Consider the following 21,054-nt stretch of genomic DNA (forward strand, 5'->3'; position numbering starts at 1 on the left):
CCGGTGTTTTAGCAAAGCGGCTGATGTGGAGTGAAGCCACGTTAATGACAACGTGTACAACCATTGGAGATGTGAGCAGGACAGACGGAACAACTGACAGGAAAAGTGTGGACTTTATACCAGTTTTTAAATTGTGTTGATCGACCACGTAAAACCAGAGTTATGATAAAATATCTGCAATGTTTGGTTTTCTTCCTGAATACTGTCGTTGTTTATATTTACTGCAGGAAGAAACGGTAAAAACTGCGTTTTATAAGGAAAACGCTCGAAAGCCTGTGAGCAAAAACAATACCAACCCCCAGCCTTTCCTATTGGTCGAAAAATGTACCATGTCGACCAATCAAAACATGGCATTTAGTTGTTAAGAAACGGAGTGACGGCGGTGTTTTGAGATGTGAGAGATTTGAGACGTTTAGAGCAAATCTTGTGTAGTTAGTGTGTAGTTAGTGTGTAGTTAGTGTGTAGTGTAGTCAATAGTGTTGTTGTGTGTGTCAGAACAATGAGGCGACTGCTGAGTGTTACAGGTGTAACATTGCTTGTAAGTGCAAGCTTTAAACTCTCATGGATGAGTAAAACTCATTAGAAACACTGGCGAGCAGTGAGTGAATAACAGGTCTGACAGCAGCAGCAGGGACGGTGCTGTCATAGTTTAATGTGGAGTCTGTTTGAACTCAAACACTGAAGAGCAAAGAAAAGAACTTTAATGGTTCTGGGTCCCTTTGACCAAGCACTTTGCATTTTTTGTATTATGGTTTATGGTTCTGGTTCATTTACAGTCTTATTTATGCTTCTTTGAGTTTCTTATACTTCCTGTTTAGTTCCTTGATCATTAGATTCCCTCTGTGTCTCTGTGTGTGTTTGTGTGTGTTTGTGTGTGTTTGTGTGAGGCCTGGTGCTCCATTCTATATTTCCTCAGCCTGTCATGTCTCTCTTGTCTCCTCTTTCCCTCGCTCACTCTCGTCTGCCTTTCCTCCACTCCTCTGTCAAGCTCACGTGTCAGTGTTGTGTTCCTTTGTTTGCTGTTTTATTGTGAAAGTCTTGCATTCTTTGTTCAGTGTGTTTCATTTTTCCTGTGAAGGTTCTCAGTCATCCAGGTCATCATAGTTTAAGGAGCTTGGAAAGAAAAGCATCTGGACTTCTATAAGTTGCTTGAAGATGTTTCGCCGTTATATTTGGGTCCTACCCTGTCTGCATTATGCAGCTAGTTCAAGACCAACATTTTTCTAGTTTCCCAAACAGTGAATCAGTGTGTGTCAGTGAATGCATCGTGTGTGCTTCAGGCTCCATCTAGTGGACTGATAGCAGAGCAGCTGATGGCAGCTTCCTCTGCCTCACACTGCTGTCTGACTGCATCCAGCTGACACTGAGATGAAGCAGGAAAGAAGCAGCTGATATTTGGACAGCACACATGATGAAAGGAGGATTTCAGCTGATGTGCACATGAATGATTTGTGTTTCCTCTGCAGGTAGAAAGTGTGTGTGAGCTGAATTGAGCAGCATGGATCAGTGTGAGGACAGAGAGGAGGGAGTCCCTCCCTCTAAAAGCACTCTGTGTGGGGAACATGAGAGTCAGACCAAAGCTCAGAGGTGAGATGACCATCTCTAACTGTCCATGACTCTTCTCCATGTCACAGCTCAGCACTCACATCACTGCTCCATCATTATTCACAGGAACCAGCCTGGACCTCCACCCAGCTCTGTGTCCTTACAGAGTGACCGGTCTAAAGTTCATCCCATTGAATTTAAAGTCCAGCCTGTGTCTGCTGCAGAGAGGTGAGCTGTTAGCAACATGAGCTCTTTGATGTCAGTTTATCTGATTTAAATGAACTGTTTGATGTTTCCTGGTCTCTAAACTGCATCTCAAAGGAAGTCACTGAACCTTTATTCCTTATTTCTATCAAACATGTCCAACATTTAAACTCCTGCTGCTCACAGTGGGACCATCAATAGTCCTGCACAGTGTAAATGACCCCTGGGTGGCGCTCTGTTCTTACACTGTGAAACACTACTTTGGAGTTTCCTTCTGCTCATTCTCAAAACACATTTTTCTTCTCTGACAGGATCCATGGGAGACCTGCTGGACCTGAACCTGGACCCAGCTCTGTGTCCTTACAGAGTGACCGGTCTTTAGATCGTCTCATTAATTTTAAAGTCCAGCCTGTGTCTGCTGCAGAGAGGTGAGCTGTTAGCAACATGAACTCTTTGATTAAACTGCTTGATGTTGTTGGATATAAACTACAAACACGTCGTTCCCTCAGTCCCATTTAAACTGTCTTTTAAAACAAGCCTTTGGTTTCTAAACAACTGAAAACCCACTTCAGCAAACAGGAAGTGATCAGAGCGTCCGTCCACTTCCTGTCAGGCCCTGCAAACATTTCATATTGAAGAAAAGTAGCTGACATCTCACATTTTTACTCCACCACATTCAACCATTTTGACATTTTACAGCATGAAACTCTTGTCACATGACTCCTGTTATGTTATAGAGTCATGTGACCACCAGGGAGGGATTTGTATGGATGAAACACATTCAAATCAATCTGATTCATCAATGGAAACATTTTTGGTGTAAATGCAGCAACACTGAAAACGCTGAAGATAAAAACACAACAGATGAAATATGAACAAATCGAGGCTTTGAATACACGTGTGTGTGTTTGAGACACAGAGATAAATGGATTGTGTGTCTGTCCTATTGCTGCGTGAGGGTTTTATTGTAGATTTTGTGCGTGTACACTTTTGACCACGAAGGTGTTGAAAGGGCGTAAAACAGTTGGAGGCACCAGAGTGAACACTAGTGCTGTCAGTAGATTAAAAATGACTAATTAATGACACAATCTTCTGTCATTAATCCTGATTAATCACAATTACTTGATCAATAGCTGCAGTTACATTTTTCCAACTTTATATTTAAGCCTGTAACAGACGTTTACACCATATAATGAAGTCAATGCAGAATAAACACAAAGAATGTTAAACGCTTCAATTCAAAGAGACTTTGAATAGTTTTCAGTCTTTAACTCAGCTTCTGTGCTGTAAATACAACTTTGTAGCAAACATATATACTAAAAGCTAAGTGTGCACTAATATATAATAATATATAATCTATATTACTGCTGTTAATGAAAATGTTTAATCAGACTCATCACAGGGTTACTGTGGATTAATTTGGATTAATCACCATTAAACATCATTTTTAATGTAAACGAATCAAAGTTCATTTCATGAGCAAACAGACTCGAGAGAAAAGGGCAAATTTACACACTTAACATGTTTATTGAACATGTAAACATTGATTAACCTCCTGAATGAGCCGACCCCCCCAGGGACAGTCCTGCATGCTAATGATGGGCTCTGCTCTGTACCTGCAGGATTCTGTCAGCCACAAACTCCTCAGCTGATCCTGAATCTGAGCCCATCTGTCAAACAATCATTTTCTTCACAGGTCTGTGGAGGTGGCACTGATCCTGCAGCAGTCTAACACTCTCTGTCACTCTTCTTCAAGTCTTTGACACGAGGAACCAAAACTATGTTATTAACAACACTAACAGGTCTGCAGTTTGTCCACTTGGCAGTTGTGTCATCAGTGCTTTGCATCGTTGTGATATTTTAAGCTGGAAGTGCTTCGGTGAAAAGAAAATTCCTTCTGTCACAATGTGCAGAATCCTTCATGTTGGTCGGCTGGTCCGTCTTGTTATTTTTTTAATACTCAAACTTTCCATCGAGAGGTCAGTGTGTGTTTGTCATCTTCCATATTGAGCTGATTGGTTCAGCTTCCGTCACTAACAGATGTGCTGCACATCTGCACGTGTGCAAAGGTAACTCTACTCGGACAAACTGCTCGAAGTGCGTTGATAGAAACATTTCAGGGATTTTGAGTCGTTCTGCTCTCCAGATGTGTCGTGTTAAAGGTTTTTATCATGTTAATCATGATAACAGATGAACCCCTAACCCTACATGTTAATTTTGACAGCACTGCTAAATCCTTTTTAATGTTCTTCTGTCAGATCATTGATTAGACTCGACTCCAAATACGAGACTCGGAAAACTCAAATGAAAACTCAAATCAAAGCAATGAGAAAAGGACTTCTTGTGTTAGAATGAAAACATATGGAAGTGGTCAGGTTTCAAACACTCGTTGAATCTACTGCACAGTTACATTCAGGGACCTTTGGCCTCCTGAGAGCATTAGTTGATGGTTCATCACAGTTTTCTCAAAGTTTCCTCTGAGCTTCTGCAGCATCATCACTTCCATCACTGATGAAAGAAAGTTCATAGAAAACAGAAAATATATCTTCAGAATCTGAGAGTCTAAAACTTGACAGACTTGATTCAGATGAAGTTATTTGAGCAGAAACTCCTGGATCTTTATCCTGTGTTGATCTAATCCTTCATGGTTCTTCCACAGAGTGGAGCAGCAGAGCTCAGAGGTTCCCAGTGGTCAGTCTGCCCAGCAGCATCAAACACAGCTGGACTCCATATTTATGGTCTGTACATGTACAACAACTACTTTATTATTAATAATAATGCATTTATTTATAGGTCCCTTTCAGAACACCAAGGACTCTGTGGACTAAATGACCAAAAGAAACAAACTTTGAAATCAGACGGTGCAAATGTGATCACAGGGAAACGTTTTAAACATCGAGGCTTTAAACAGAAACCAAAGTGAAACAGTTTGTAGTCGAGATCAGTGGGAATGAAGCTGAATAACTGTTTCTTCAATAACTTTGAGCTCTTAAAAAAGAAAAACTAGCTGAAAGTCTGGCTGCTCTTATGAAAAGTACAGAGAAATTATGGGTCGCTCAACACTTGTGCACAATATAGGAGTTTAAATAAATCTGAAGAATAACTCAAAGTCCTACAATCATACTGATAAAGTCATCTACAGCTAACTATCCAAGTGGATTTGTTTAAGACAGCTCCATCTGCTGGTGGCCCTCTGCAGGTGCATGAAAGGGGCGTGTTTATATTGAAAGTAGTAGAGAAAGTAAACCCCACGGGAAGGAGGAGGACTCTCAGCGGCTTCCAGCTCATATTCAGACATTTGACTTCTCACTGAAAGCAGCAAGTTTGAGTGTCTGTACCTTAGTTAGAAGAGATAACATGGTCATAGTAATTAGAGTTGATTGAGCAATGCTGTCCTTATAATGTAGTTTATGATTTTTATACATCTTTTTATGGACAAGTCCAGTTTTTCTGTAGAGCCTCTCAACTTGGTGACAGCAGTCAAAGTTCACGTGTAAACCAGAGCAGCAAATCAGGTCCAAATGTGTTGTTCACAGTGAGTGGGATCATCATTGGCTGCTATGTTAACCTCCTGCAGCAGGATGTCTTTGGTCAGAGAATGGATAGATCACTAAGTCATTGTTGAGTTTAGGGAGACAGTAGACAGTTGGAGGAGGTTCAGCCAGTTGACACACAGTAGATAAAATAACTGAAGGCAGGAGCAGACACCTGTATGACTTTCCACCTCTCACATAGATTATTGTCCCTGGGCAGCGCCACAGGGCTGGTAGATGTAAACAAAGCTGGAGGAGAGGATTTATTCATCTGAGAAAAGTCACAGAGTTGTGTCTTGATGCTCAATCATCCAGGTACGTAAATCCCAAAAAGCTTGATTCTGTTCATCTGGATGTTTTCAGTGGGAGAAACGTTTCATCATCATCAGGTGACTTCTTCAGTCTCAGCTGACTGCAGGTTTCAATCTCATAAACAGGACATTTGTATGACTGAAACCAGCCCACTGAAGGAACAATGGGCTGGGAGGTCAGTTCATTGATCATTGGTACGCATATTGTCAGGACCATTGATCAATGGTTGTTGATCAATGGTCATGAGTCCAGTTCACAGAGAGCTGGGGAATGGCTGCAATCACAGCATGTAAGATGGTGACAAATGTACCCTTAGGCCCCTCCTCCATTCAGAGATGGTCTTTCCTTTTCACATAAATGGCCTCCTTGACTCCGCCCTCAAACCAGCGTTCACATTTACTCAGGACCTTCTTGATGTGAAGTTCTTCTGCTTCGCTGGCTGCTGTGTCTGTGGGGATGGTGTTTGTTCTGTGTTGTAGCGTCCTGATGACGCCCAGTTTGTGCCCCAGTGGATGATGAGAGTCAAACCTTAAATACTGATCTGTATATGTAAACAGAGTGAACCTTTAAGACCAGTTGTCTGTACGATCAACTCAGTCACCTGAAACATCTCCAAGTTTCTGGCTTTGATCATCAACCTGTTGGTAGTTCAGCTCTGAACACCAGTGAAATGTTTCTCCCACTGAAATCGCTGCATTCATATGAACAGCATCAACGCTTTGGGATCATGGAGTTGTGGACAAAGTCTCAGTTAATCAGATAAAGTCAAACTTATAATTGGTAAAGAGGTCGTGGATGATATGCCCCTTGATCGTAAAGAAGTGGATGTTGTGTGGACTAAAGTTCAGAGTGGTGGGTCATTCATAAATATTCTGTTCCAGCTGCTGGAGGACAACATCATCACTTTTGTGAAGAACGAGCTGAAGAAGATCCAGAAGGCTCTGAATCCAAATAAGCCCCAGTGCTTGGAGTTTCAGAGGGAGGATGATGAGCAGAGGAGAAACAGCAGAGAGGCATTTGTGAAGATCACAGTGGACTTCCTGAGGAGAATGAAGCAGGAGGAGCTGGCTGACCGTCTGCAGAGACGTAAGAGGATTTATCTAAAGATTTAAGCTGCTGGATAAATGAGACACTTGTGACACCATTGTGTTCAGTCATTTCTCAGTGGGTCAGAAATTGTCATCAGCATTTTGTAAAATATGATTGTTAAAGTTGTATTTTTATTATTATTATTCAGAACTTCCAGCTGCTGTTTGTCATCGTAACCTTAAGTCTAAGCTGAAGAAGAAGTTCCAGTGTGTGTTTGAGGGCATCGCTAAAGCAGGAAACCCAACCCTCCTGAATCAGATCTACACAGAGCTCTACATCACAGAGGGAGGGACTGCAGAGGTCAATGATGAACATGAGGTCAGACAGATTGAAACAGCATCCAGGAAACCAGACAGACCAGAAACAACCATCAGACAAGAAGACATCTTTAAAGCCTCACCTGGAAGAGATGAACCAATCAGAACAGTGCTGACAAAGGGAGTGGCTGGCATTGGGAAAACAGTCTTAACACAGAAATACAGCCTGGACTGGGCTGAAGACAAAGCCAACCAGGACATCCAGTTCATATTTCCATTCACTTTCAGAGAGCTGAATGTGCTGAAAGAGGAAAAGTTCAGCTTGGTGGGACTTGTTCATCACTTCTTTACTGAAACCAAAGAAGCAGGAATCTGCAGCTTTGAAGACTTCCAGGTTGTGTTCATCTTTGATGGTCTGGATGAGTGTCGACTTCCTCTGGACTTCCACAAAACTACAATCCTAACTGACCCTAGAAAGTCCACCTCAGTGGATGTGCTGCTGATAAACCTCATCAGGGGGAAACTGCTTCCCTCTGCTCGCCTCTGGATAACCACACGACCTGCAGCAGCCAATCAGATCCCTCCTGACTGTGTTGGCATGGTGACAGAGGTCAGAGGGTTCACTGACCCACAGAAGGAGGAGTACTTCAGGAAGAGATTCAGAGATGAGGAGCAGGCCAGCAGGATCATCTCCCACATCAAGACATCACGAAGCCTCCACATCATGTGTCACATCCCAGTCTTCTGCTGGATCACTGCTACAGTTCTGGAGGATGTGCTGGAAACCAGAGAGGGAGGACAGCTGCCCAACACCCTGACTGAGATGTACATCCACTTCCTGGTGGTTCAGGCCAAAGTGAAGAAGGTCAAGTATGATGGAGGAGCTGAGACAGATCCACACTGGAGTCCAGAGAGCAGGAAGATGATGGAGTCTCTGGGAAAACTGGCTTTTGATCAGCTGCAGAAAGGAAACCTGATCTTCTATGAATCAGACCTGACAGAGTGTGGCATCGATATCAGAGCAGCCTCAGTGTACTCAGGAGTGTTCACACAGATCTTTAAAGAGGAGAGAGGACTGTACCAGGACAAGGTGTTCTGCTTCATCCATCTGAGTGTTCAGGAGTTGCTGGCTGCTCTTCATGTCCATCTGACCTTCATCAACTCTGGACTCAATCTGCTGGAACAACAACAAACAACCTCCCAGAAGTCTGAAACAGGAGATTCTGCAAAGAAACACTTCTACCAGAGTGCTGTGAACAAGGCCTTACAGAGTCCAAATGGACACCTGGACTTGTTCCTCCGCTTCCTCCTGGGTCTTTCACTGCAGACCAATCAGACTCTCTTACGAGCCCTGATGACACAGACAGGAAGTAACTCACAGACCAATCAGGAAACAGTCCAGTACATCAAGGAGAAGCTCAGTAAGAATCTGTCTGCAGAGAAAAGCATCAATCTGATCCACTGTCTGAATGAACTGAATGATCGTTCTCTAGTGGAGGAGATCCAACAGTCCCTGAGATCAGGAAGTCTCTCCACAGATGAACTGTCTCCTGCTCAGTGGTCAGCTCTGACCTTCATCTTACTGTCATCAGAAGAAGATCTGGATGAGTTTGACTTCAAGAAATACTCTGCTTCAGAGGAGGCTCTTCTGAGGCTGCTGCCAGTGGTCAAAGCCTCCAACAAAGCTCTGTGAGTAAACATGTTGTCATCGCTTCATTGTTAAAATCATGGGAAATAAATCAGAAATGCTGAGTTCAAAGAGCACTGTAACTTTTTTTTTAAATAGTAAATTAAATGATCATCAGTCACTCGGTAAATATATGGTAGTTTTAATGTTTCACTCCAGCATTTCTAAAACACACTTTGTTCTGTAACTCTTATCAAAGGACAATCCAGACCCAGCCTATAAGAACATGAGCTCTGATGCTTCAGCCCCTCTGACAGGTTTATTATCCTCAGCTTGTTCATTTGTCTCCAACTCCAGGAGTTTGGTTGTTTTATTCTAAAGCACAAACTTCACCTGCCAGACTTCACCTACATCTTTTTCTGATGTTCATAATTTAAGTTCAAGTTTGTATCTCACTTTCAGTGCACACCCTCCCTTTTTAAATATAAATCTCTGCTGTGCTGTCATGTTTTCATCCTGTATGGAGGGAGAAACTCGGTCTTCATTACTGAAATTGCCTCTAAGGTCGTGTTTCTTGTCAGTAACCATATGTAACTGTAAGGCTTCCATAACCAGTGTTATCACAGAATTACAGTGGGTTCACTCTGGGTCCTCTACAGTTTCTTCCCACTGTCCACAGACATGCAGTTAGGTTACCTGGTGATCTAAACTTCATGCAGGTGTGAGTGAGAGTGGTTGTCTGTCCCTCTGTGGGCTTAGTGGAAGAGACTGGATGGATCTCTGCTTTGTCTTTGATATATGCTGACAGCAAACATTCTCCATGAAGTCTGCATTTCAGCTCATCTCCTTTATACACACCTTTAACAGGAAGAGTTTTATACAGCTAGTGTTTAAAATCAAGTGTTATTCACAATACACAGGTAATGAGCATGATTATTGAATTACTAAAATTTTCTAAAATAATTGTTTTAGTTAATATTGTATGACAGTGTACACAGAATTATTAGCTCAGTAGGCAGAGTGGTCGCCCCATGATCATAAGGTCAGGGGTCGAATCCACCGAATAGTTACCTTGTGGTACCCCTGAGCAAGGTACCATCAAGGTACCAATCATGTGCACTGGACTGGTAGCACTCATAGTCTCATAGGTTTAAATAAATTTTTTAAAAAAAGGGTTCAACATATAAACAAATTTAATTTGATCACATATATTGTTTGGTTTTTTTTGTTTTTGTTTTTTTCCTTTCTCTCACAGACTGAGCAGCTGTAACGTCTCAGAGGAAGGCTGTGAAAATTTGTTGTCAGTGGTAAGCTCCCAGTCCTGTAGTCTGAGAGAGCTGGACCTGAGTACCAACAGCCTGAAGGCTTCAGCAGTAAAGCTTCTGTCTGCTGCAGTGGAGAGTCCACATGCCAAATTGAATGTTCTGAGGTCAGATCAATTTGTATTATGTTTAGTTCTGTTTGTTTATGTGTTTGATGTTTGTTTTTGTTTATGTCTTTATCCAGTTATCCTTGTTTCATAGCATTTTTATTCATTTCAAAGTTAAAGTGAAGTTTTACTAACCTGCTCAGCACAAGACAATAAGCTATTGCACCTTGATTACACTTTAACAACAATCTTTATTCATGTTTTTATCTTCAGACTTAACATCTGTGAACTGTCAGAGGAAAACTGTGAAGCTCTGTCCTCAGTTCTCAGCTCGCAGTCCTCTAGTCTGACAGAGCTGGACCTGAGTATCAGAAAGCTGCAGGATTCAGGAGTGAAGCTTCTGTCTGCTGGACTACAACGTTTAAACTGTAAACTGAATACTCTGAGGTCAGATCAGAAAACATTTAGTTTTTAGAATTATTAATTAAAGTTCATACATATGATGTTGTATCTTAGTATGTTTATGTTTCCTTTAAAAATAGAAAGTCAACATTTAATGTTGTGAAATGTATTAACAAACTCTACATGAGTACTTGTTTTATAGATTGTCTTTTATTTTTCAGACTGAGTGGCTGTAACCTGTCAGAGAGAAGCTGTGAAGCTCTGTCCTCAGTCCTCAGCTCCCAGTCCTCCAGTCTGAGAGAGCTGGACCTGAGTAACTCTGACCTGCAGGATTCAGGAGTGAAGCTTCTGTCCGCTGGACTAAAGAGTTCACAGTGTGCAGTGGAAACTCTCAGGTCAGGATTCAAACTTTTCCACAGATGATCATTTGAAATGTGATTTATATTATTGTATAAACAGGTAACTTTTACAGCTGTCAAGTGAACTTTTATTTACATTTGAGTGGATAATTGGACTCTGAATTACTAAAAGTTGTTATAGTCATGTCTTTGTTTATTTAAAAAAATACTTCACGTACTGCCTAATTTAAAGATTTAGGCTCCTTTGGGCCCATAATATATATATTTGATTTCTTTGTGAATGAAATTAGGAGGATATTGGCGACTGCTGATTGGCTCGCTGTTTGTTTTTTATCCACAGTACTTAATTTTAAAGGCTGATTTCTCAAAATGAGATGTTTATCTTTTCTTCTACAACACGTGGAGCCACCAAATCTTCTTGCTTGATTTATTCATTACAGTTTGATTTAAAGAATATTAGACTCGTAACATAATAAATATATTTATTTCACTTCTTCTTGAGAGAAAGAAAGGGATGACTGGGTGAGCTCCAGTGGTTCATCCCAGCAGAGAGAGCGGCACACTGGGCTGCAAATGATCACAGTAGTAATGGCCATAGTTTGATAAAACAGGCAGTCTTACCCTGTAGATAATACAGGGTTCTGGTGCCGATGTGGGGGAGGGGAGTCGCCCGGTACTAACTACATACTACTAACTACCTCATCCAGATGTCTTCCCTACTAAACCTGATAAGAAGTAACTGCAGTAGCCTTATAGGTCAAATCAGTTTCACCTGTTAAAGTTAGCTCCACTATTAATTAGGGGTGGGGGAAAAAATCGATACTGTGTAGTATCGTGATATTTTGTTTGCTAATAATGTATCGATACAGGGACAGCAGAAATCGATATTTTGTTACAAACAATTTTTTCTCTGAAGTCAACATGCTCTGGAGTCAGAGCATGTTGACTTCAGAGCATGTTGATCCTTTTTCTGAGCAACAATCCTGACATTCCTTCACTGTCCAAATGTGTTTAACTTTTTTTTTGGCAGCAATAAACATGACAGTTTACTTATTTTAATTTAAGACATGTTTAATTTTAATTAAGTTTGAAACTTTTTTATTTAATGTAAAATTATATATTTTTTTAAATTTACTTTCAAATTCTTCAGTTGCTGAAGGGGCTGCATAGTTTTCATAAATTGCATAGTTCAGAATAGCTATAATTGTACCAGATGGTTGCATTCAGTTAAGTTGGACTAGACTGTAATACAAACCGTTCAGTTTGTCAACAATAAAACTGACTGAAATGAGAGAAAGACTGAGTGTGAGACTTTGATATTAGATAAAATGAATATTGATAAAGTTTACCTTTATGTGCAGAATTTAAATATCGCAAAATATTTTAAAAAATCGCAATAATATCGTATCGTGCGTTAAGTATTGTGATAATATCGTATCGCGAGTTGTATGGTGATTCCCACCTCTACTATTAATGGTGTCACTTGTTATTTCTGGGATGAGTTTAGTAGCCTGAACAGCTGCTTAAAGGAAAGTAATTAAGTAATAAAAATAACCTAAGTCCGGGGGAACCTGCAAGAGCTGTTTGCACAAAGAATAATGCTCAGACTTTGAGGTTTTATCGTTTTACACAAGGTTTAAAAATGAATGTCCACAATTGAATTGCAGAAATTGTTATTGAGCTAATACTGATGTAGTTGTTATCTTTGGTAAGGAGAGGTTGGAGGAAGGATGAGCACAGTCAGGCCTAAAGATGCTCTTAATAATAATAATGGATTGCATTTATATAGCGCTTTTCGAGACCCTCAAAGACCCTTTACAATCCCACTACAGGGAGTGCAGAATTATTAGGCAAGTTGTATTTTTGAGGAATAATGTTATTATTGAACAACAACCATGTTCTCAATGAACCCAAAAAACTCATTAATATCAAAGCTGAATGTTTTTGGAAGTAGTTTTTAGTTTGTTTTTAGTTTTAGCTATTTTAGGGGGATATCTGTGTGTGCAGGTGACTATTACTGTGCAGAATTATTAGGCAACTTAACAAAAAACAAATATATACCCATTTCATTTATTTATTTTTACCAGTGACACCAATATAACATCTCCACATTCACAAATATACATTTCTGACATTCAAAAACAAAACAAAAACAAATCAGCGACCAATATAGCCACCTTTCTTTGCAAGGACACTCAAAAGCCTGCCATCCATGGATCCTGTCAGTGTTTTGATCTGTTCACCATCAACATTGCGTGCAGCAGCAACCACAGCCTCCCAGACACTGTTCAGAGAGGTGTACTGTTTTCCCTCCTTGTAAATCTCACATTTGATGATGGACCACAGGTTCTCAATGGGGTTCAGATCAGGTGAACAAGGTGGCCATGTCATTAGTTTTTCTTCTTTTATACCCTTTCTTGCCAGCCACGCTGTGGAGTACTTGGACGCGTGTGATGGAGCATTGTCCTGCATGAAAATCATGTTTTTCTTGAAGGATGCAGACTTCTTCCTGTACCACTGCTTGAAGAAGGTGTCTTCCAGAAACTGGCAGTAGGACTGGGAGTTGAGCTTGACTCCATCCTCAACCCGAAAAGGCCCCACAAGCTCATCTTTGATGATACCAGCCCAAACCAGTACTCCACCTCCACCTTGCTGGCGTCTGAGTGGGACTGGAGCTCTCTGCCCTTTACCAATCCAGCCACGGGCCCATCCATCTGGCCCATCAAGACTCACTCTCATTTCATCAGTCCATAAAACCTTAGAAAAACCAGTCTTGAGATATTTCTTGGCCCAGTCTTGACGTTTCAGCTTGTGTGTCTTGTTCAGTGGTGGTCGTCTTTCAGCCTTTCTTACCTTGGCCATGTCTCTGAGTATTGCACACCTTGTGCTTTTGGGCACTCCAGTGATGTTGCAGCTCTGAAATATGGCCAAACTGGTGGCAAGTGGCATCTTGGCAGCTGCACGCTTGACTTTTCTCAGTTCATGGGCAGTTATTTTGTGCCTTGGTTTTTCCACACGCTTCTTGCGACCCTGTTGACTATTTTGAATGAAACGCTTGATTGTTCGATGATCACGCTTCAGAAGCTTTGCAATTTTGAGACTGCTGCATCCCTCTGCAAGATATCTCACTGTTTTTGACTTTTCTGAGCCTGTCAAGTCCTTCTTTTGACCCATTTTGCCAAAGGAAAGGACGTTGCCTAATAATTATGCACACCTGATATAGGGTGTTGATGTCATTAGACCACACCCCTTCTCATTACAGAGATGCACATCACCTAATATGCTTAATTGGTAGTAGGCTTTCGAGCCTATACAGCTTGGAGTAAGACAACATGCATGAAGAGGATGATGTGGACAAAATACTCATTTGCCTAATAATTCTGCACTCCCTGTATTCATTCACTCTCACATTCACACACTGGTGGAGGTAAGCTACAGTTGTAGTGGTAGGTTAGGTTTTGCCCAAGGACAAAATGACCAAGACAGAGAGAGCTGGCTCATCAGACAGACAAGCTCATCTTGTAACCTACTGGTTCGCTGGTCAGCACACCAGCTGACTAGCGAACCGGCTAACTAGCACACCAGCTAACTAGCACACTGGCTAAATAGCAAATCAGCTAACTAGCAGACCAGCTAACGGCAGCCACAAGCTGAAGGACGATTAAATGTAGTGGAGATATCAAAGATGACACTGGTGTGTCCGATTCACTCTTTAGCACTCTGGTCACTCCGGTGTGTCAGCCAGAACACCACTGAAGGCCAAATGATCCCAGCATGTGGAATAAAGAGCTTAAGGTTTGGTTTGAGACACTTTATTCTTTCACTGATTGATTCTTGCGGCTGTGATCATGTGTGTGGTTTCTTACAAAAAGGAAGTACACAATACAAATACATGACAAATAAGATGAATAGATAAGTTACATATCCAGTTATATGTACGTACATCAGTATAGCTAATATAGCCATATATAAGGACAAAGATCACAGTACTATAATGCAGTAATGTTAAACACAAAGGTGTATATCTACATAAATCTGTCCTATCAGTGATCAGGGTACTGTAGTATACTTCCACTACATAAACTATAGAAACTAAACGACATTAGTGTGACTTTAAGTTACCATCAGTACAGACGAACTGATGGTAGTTGTACAAAATAAAGGCATTGCAATTATTGTGAAGGGCTTCCGGTTAAACTAAGATCAGCTGATTACCTCATAACAAATTGTTTGCTATAGAACGCAGCTCCCACTCTTCATTAATATCATGTACTGTAACTCCCAAGTAACCATGGTTACCCAGCCACGCCCAGTAGTCTCCAGAGAGACCAACAGCTGGTGCACGTTGTAACGCCGTGGCTTTCATAGTCTCTCCTTTTTCTACAGCTCATGTGTTCTTCTTGTGATGGTGCGTCTTGAGGGAGGCTCATACATGCCGTCATTTGTTGATCCTAAGAACGTTCCTCAGACCGACTTCTTCAACAACACTAATCGGCCTGCAGTTTGTAGCTACTCACTTCACTGTGGTGTTTGTTAGCTTGTCTTTCTTTGGTTTATCTTGACTCCTCCCACAAGCTGATCCTACGTAGTCTGCCCAAGCCTCCCACCTCTGTTTGTGTGGGTGGTTTGTTTGCTGCCATCAACAGCGTGTAATGCATTTAAGTGATACTTCAGACATGAAGTACTGCGACAATAAAAAACTCAACTTTGCTTAAAAATAACTTTAGTTGTATCAACACTGCCCTCTGGAATAATTAGACTTTGGTGACAAACTGATGTGATCTCCATGTTTCCTTTGTTGGACTGTGGGCGAGTGTCAGAACTGAATGTACTGAGTAACATGTGGAGTTTAAATATGTGTCAGTTCCAGTTTTAGAGCTCTAAAGTGCAGCTATCATGTTAGGAATATGTTAGGAATAGACAGGAACACTGAGCACACTGAGGTCAAATCTTTATTTATCCAGTTCATCTGTAGGCTGAGCTCAGTCCATCCATTTAGTGAAATGATGTTTAAAGGTCTCCTTGTTCTGTGAGCGTGCACAGATCCTGAAGCAGAAAGCCTGGGTTAACAGAGAAATGATCATCACTGTGATGATGCTCACCATCTCTGACTGGGATTTGAGGTTTTGTCAAAGCAGCAAAGAAAGCCTGGCTATGTTGGACTGGGTGTGGAAGCAGCTCCCAGTTTGAGTTCAGGAGACAGACACCCTCTCTACTTTGACGATCAGCTTCAAACTTTCCTTTTTGATAAAACTTATAGTTAGAGCTGGATCAGGTGACCCTGAACCATCACTTAGTTATGCTGCTATAGAGATGGATAACAGATGGATTGTTGTTTTGTGTGTCTGCAGTCTGTCAGGCTGTCTGATCACAGAGGAAGGCTGTACTTCTCTGGCCTCAGCTCTGACCTCCAACCCCTCCCATCTGAGAGAGCTGGACCTGAGCTACAATCATCCAGGTCCCTCAGGAATGAAGCTTCTGTCGGCTGGACTGAAGGATCCAGGCTGGAGACTGGACACTCTCAGGTATGGAGAGAATGTCTGATATAGGAGGAAGAGCTGGAATCATTTCCTGTGTCTTTCACTCACTTCCTGTTTGTTTCCTGCAGATGAGACATGAACAATCACACATGCAGGAATATTTTCAGGGACAGACACACTAGTCTAGCTGGATAGTACATGGATATTTATGTAGGGGGTCTTCAAGGAGTCTGTTTGCAGGAACATTAATGATAACTGATAAGTCATGTTGAGAGTTTCATTAAAAGTAGACTTACAGTTAGGTAATATTTGGACAGAGACAACATTTTGTAACTTTAGATACAAGTATCAGCCATGTGTGTGTTTCCCATGCTGTATGTCCACAGTCACAGTGACAGTCAGTGACACTGACAGAAGGATGAAACAAGGCTGTGAATCATTTCAGTCTGTGTGTGTGACAAAGAGGCAGACAGGAGCAGCTAACATTTGGAAATGGAAGCTTACTGGAAACACTACATTCACGGCTGAATTCACAATAGATTTGTTCTCAAGTGCACATTTAGCAGCTAATGCTAATACTGTTTTCCCTTTGCTTTCTACAGCAGCTATTGCTAAGTAGGCCACTTTGCTCCGCTAAGGATTTGTGTGACCATGATGGAGACTCTGATAAGCTAATGCTGCTAAGCTAATGCTGTTTATGGGCCCTGTTAGAATCAATATTTCATTCTCATTCTGTTGTTTGAGAACAATATTAACGTTTCACATCATTATAACACAAGAGAAAAGGGTATTGGCATTAGCTACTAGTGCTTATTCACCTCAAATTACCTTTAGCTGCTAATGGCAGCCTACTTAGCATTAACTCCTCACTAATATAATGCTAATTTACATCAAATTAGCATTAACTGCTCATATTGTTATAAGGAAAGAGAAAACGGTATTAGCATTTGCTGCTAATAATTATTCACCCCTAATTAGAATAAGCCGCTAAAAGCAGCCAACTTAGCATTAATTCCTCACTTTGTTGTTACCCAATGGAAAAGAGTATTAGTATTAGCTACTATCATTTTTAATAAGTAAGAGAAAACAGTATTAGCAGTAGCGCATAATGCTAATTCACGTCAACGTAGTATTAGTTAATAATGGCAGCCTACTTAGCATTAACTGCTCACTAATATAATGCTAATTCGCATCAAATTAGCATTAGCTGCTCAAGTTGTTATACGGAAAAAGAGAAAACGGTATTAGTATTAGCTGCTAATAATTATTCACCCCTAATTAGAGTTAGCCCCTAATGGCAGTCTACTTAGCATTAACTCCTGACATTGTTATAATGCAGGGGAAAAGAGTTACCATTATCGGATAATGCTAATTCTCATCAAATTAGCATTAGTTAATAACGGTAGACTTCATATCATTAGCTGCTGTCATTCTTACAAAGCAAACAGTATGAGCATTAGCTGTTAATCCTTTTTCATCTAAAATTAGAATTAGCCACTAATGGCGTATTGTTAAAAAGTAAGAAAAAACATCGTTAGCATAAGCGGATAATGCTAATTCATCTCAAATTAGTATTAGCTAATAATGGCACCTGCTTAGCATGAGCTGGTCACATTGTTATAAGGCAAGAAAATATGGTATTAGCATTAGCTGCCAATTTCTATTTATCTAAAATTAGCATTAGCCACTAATGGTAGCCTATAGCAAAAACTTCTTAATGCTAAATGAAGTTAATTAATGCTAAGTAGGTTTAACTGAAATTAAAGTAGTGTTAGCATTAGCTGCTGATATTGTTAAAAGGTAAGATAAAACATTGCTAGCAGCAGCGGATAATGCTAACACACATAATAATTAGCATTACCTAATAATGGCAGCCTTCTTAGCATTAGCTGCTCATATTGTTATAATGCAAGGGAAAAGAGTTGGCAAAAACAGTGTTAGCATTAGTGGATAATGCTAATTCACCTAAATTAGCATTAGCTAATAATGGCTACGTACTTAGCATTACCTACTAATATTGATATAAAGCAAGAAAATATGGTATTAGCATTAGCTTCTAATGCTTTCTCATCTAAAATTAGAATTAGCCACTAATGGCATCCTATTTAGCATTAACTCTTCACATCGCAAGGGAAAAATTAGAATTCAATAAAAAAAAAAGTGTTCACATTAGCTACTTGTATTGTTAAAAAGTAAGAAAAAACATTGTTAGCATAAGGGGATAATGCTAATTCACCTCAAATTAGTATTAGCTAATAACGGCAACCTACATAGCATTAGCTGGTCACATTGTTATAAAGCAAGAAAATATGGTATTAGCATTATCTACCAATTCCTATTCACCTAAAATTAGCATTACCTGCTAATGGCAGTCTACTTAGCATTAACTCCTCACTAATGTGATGCTAATTCACGTTAAATTAGCTTTAGCATTAGCTGCTAGCATCAGCCTACCTAGCACTAGCTGCTCACATTGTTAAAAGGGAAGAGAATACGATATTAGCATTAGCTGGTAATATTTATTCACCCCTAATTAGAATTAGCCACTAATGGCAGCATACTTAGCGTTAACTCCTCACATCGTTGTAATGCAAATGAGGCTAACTTGCATTAAATTAGACTGCTGTTATTAGCTAATGCTATTTAGCAGTAGCTGCTCACATTGTTATAAAGCAAAGGAAAATGATATGAGCATTAGGTTCTAATGCGTATTTGCCTTAAATTAGACGTAGGTGCTAATGGCAGCCTACTTAGCATTAGCAGCTCAGATGTTATAATGCTAGGAAAAAGAGTGTTAGCATTAGCCGTTCACATTGTTATAAAGTTAAGGGAAATAGTGTTAGCATTAGCTACTCACATTGTTAAAAAAAGTAAGTGTTAGCATTAGTGCATAATGCTAATTCATGTCAAATTAGCATTAGTTAATAACGGCAGCCTATTTAGCATTAGCAGATAATGTTGACCTTGGCCCACTGGAAAAGTTAAGAACTAAAGATTTAGGAGTGTTTCTCGATAGCTCTTTCTCGTTTGAGAAACAAATGAATTCTGTTATTAAAACCAGCTGTAAGGTTTATATTGTTGATTGTCATTTATGCTTAGAAATATTTACTCATATATGCTTAGAGTTGTATAATCGATTGCATAATGATAGAGGTTTGATCCTGAGTAGTCTGTAAAGACTCTGTGTGCCTTCCAGAGTGCTCTGGCATGCACACAGCACTTGGGGCCATGAGAGAGGTCGTACCCTCTCTTACTGATTTATGGTGTAGGACAGGGGTCTCAAACTCAATTTAGCTGGGGGCCGCTGCAGGCAGAGTCTGGGTGAGGCTGGGCCGCATTAGGTTTTCCACAAGAAAGGCATGGTTAAAAAATTCCAATCTTCTCAAATCTCTTTATTTTTATTTTTTAACACAAAATATGAAAAATGAATAAACAAATTAAGAATTAATAAGAAAATAAATCAATCAGTAATACATAAATAAAATAATAATAAGATATTTTTAGTCAGTGAACTTGTGTGTATCTTTCAGTCTTCTATATCTGCATTGTTTAGATTGAAATGTCTGTATTAACAGTTCTATAACCTTCTTCTGAACATGAATGGAACACTGGAGAAAATGAACTGTTCTTCTGAACATGGCTTCTCTTGCCTACTCCTTGCTGCTAGAGACCTGGCAGCGTTCCCTCTTGCATAGCCGAGCCAGATTTGGCCTGAGGGAGGAAGCAGTTGCGACCCTCAGTATGTCTTGAAGATGATCATCCGTAAGTCTGGACCTGTACTTGGACTTATTGAAGTTCAAAGTGGAGAAGAGCTTTTGGCACAAGTATGTGCTACCAAAAAGGCACATGGTCCGCTTGAACATTCGGGAAAGCCGAGGGAAACTAGGGCTCAATCCTCTCAAAGATTGTCCAAGCTTGTCTGCTTTTCCACTCACCTCCCTGAACTTTGCTTTGAGTTCAGAGTTGCACTGCAGCTCAATGAGCTCCATTTGAAGCACAGAAGGGGCATCTTGCACATCAAAGGAGAAGGGGTCCGCAAAAATGTGAAAGGTGGCTCTGTGTGTCTTGAAATCAGCAAATCTGTGATCAAATTCCTCCTGTAGCCTCAAAATGACATCAACATACTCGTCAGCACTGAATGGTGTGCCTGCATCCACGAGTGCCTTGCATGCTGGGAAATGGCAAAGGTTTGTCTGAGAGAGCTGAGCTTTCCAGAGCGCCAGTTTTGTGGAGAATGCTCTCACGTTGTCATAGGCAGCACTGACAAGTTGCCCCTGGCCTTGTAACGTCTTGTTCAGTACATTAAGCTCATGTGTCATATCAACAAGAAAAGCTGAGTCCATGAGCCATTTGGGATCAGTTAGCACAGCAACACTAACTCCATCCTTCTCCATGAAGGCTTCACTTCTGCTCTCAACTCAAAAAGTCTCTTTAATACATTTCCCCTGCTGAGCCAACGTACCTCAGTGAAGTCGAGCACATCCCCATATTCTGACTCCATTTCCTCTAAAAAAGCTCAGAACCTTCGGTGCTTTAAGCCCCTGGATCTGATTTGGTTGATGCATTTCACAACAATAGACATCACATTGTCAAACTTCAGGCATTTGCTGCAAAGGACCTGCTGATGGATGATGCAGTGCAGAGCAATGGCCTCCTCCACGCCTTCCTCTTCCAGTTTGTTTTGTGCCACCAGTCCATGTTTCCTCCCTGTCATTGATGGCGCTCCATCTGTTGTTATTCCAACAAACCTCTTCCATGGCAAACCAACATTCTCAATGGCATCACACAGCTTGTAAATATCTGCTGAGCGGTGGTCTGGCCATGCATTGGAATTACTGTGAGCAGCTCCTCCATCACTTCAAAACTGTCATCAACAC

At 40.7% G+C, this 21,054-nt stretch overlaps 1 protein-coding gene across 4 annotated transcripts in view; it reads left to right on the forward strand.

Moving 5' to 3' along the window:
- Positions 1-1,466: 1,466 nt before the first annotated feature.
- The window catches only part of LOC146577088 (protein NLRC3-like), a 107,413-nt gene continuing 87,825 nt past the window's right edge, over positions 1,467-21,054 (forward strand). The window contains exons 1-10 of one of the 4 annotated variants that reach the window (XM_085268112.1): positions 1,467-1,587; positions 1,672-1,773; positions 2,061-2,177; positions 4,409-4,487; positions 6,476-6,680; positions 6,832-8,629; positions 9,823-9,996; positions 10,210-10,383; positions 10,560-10,733; positions 16,049-16,222. In XM_085268112.1, coding sequence (XP_085124238.1) covers positions 1,499-1,587; positions 1,672-1,773; positions 2,061-2,177; positions 4,409-4,487; positions 6,476-6,680; positions 6,832-8,629; positions 9,823-9,996; positions 10,210-10,383; positions 10,560-10,733; positions 16,049-16,222 — 3,086 coding nt within the window. In that variant the 5' untranslated portion in view covers positions 1,467-1,498. The remainder of the gene's footprint in view (positions 1,588-1,671; positions 1,774-2,060; positions 2,178-4,408; positions 4,488-6,475; positions 6,681-6,831; positions 8,630-9,822; positions 9,997-10,209; positions 10,384-10,559; positions 10,734-16,048; positions 16,223-21,054) is intronic. The other 3 variants (XM_085268114.1, XM_085268115.1, XM_085268116.1) reach the window with 3 other exon arrangements.

Source organism: Mchenga conophoros, linkage group LG3 (genome assembly GCF_057382185.1).
Source record: "Mchenga conophoros isolate Kocher_MC1m ecotype Shallow Benthic linkage group LG3, M_conophoros_male_GT1.1, whole genome shotgun sequence".
Classification (NCBI taxonomy): Eukaryota; Metazoa; Chordata; class Actinopteri; order Cichliformes; family Cichlidae; genus Mchenga; species Mchenga conophoros.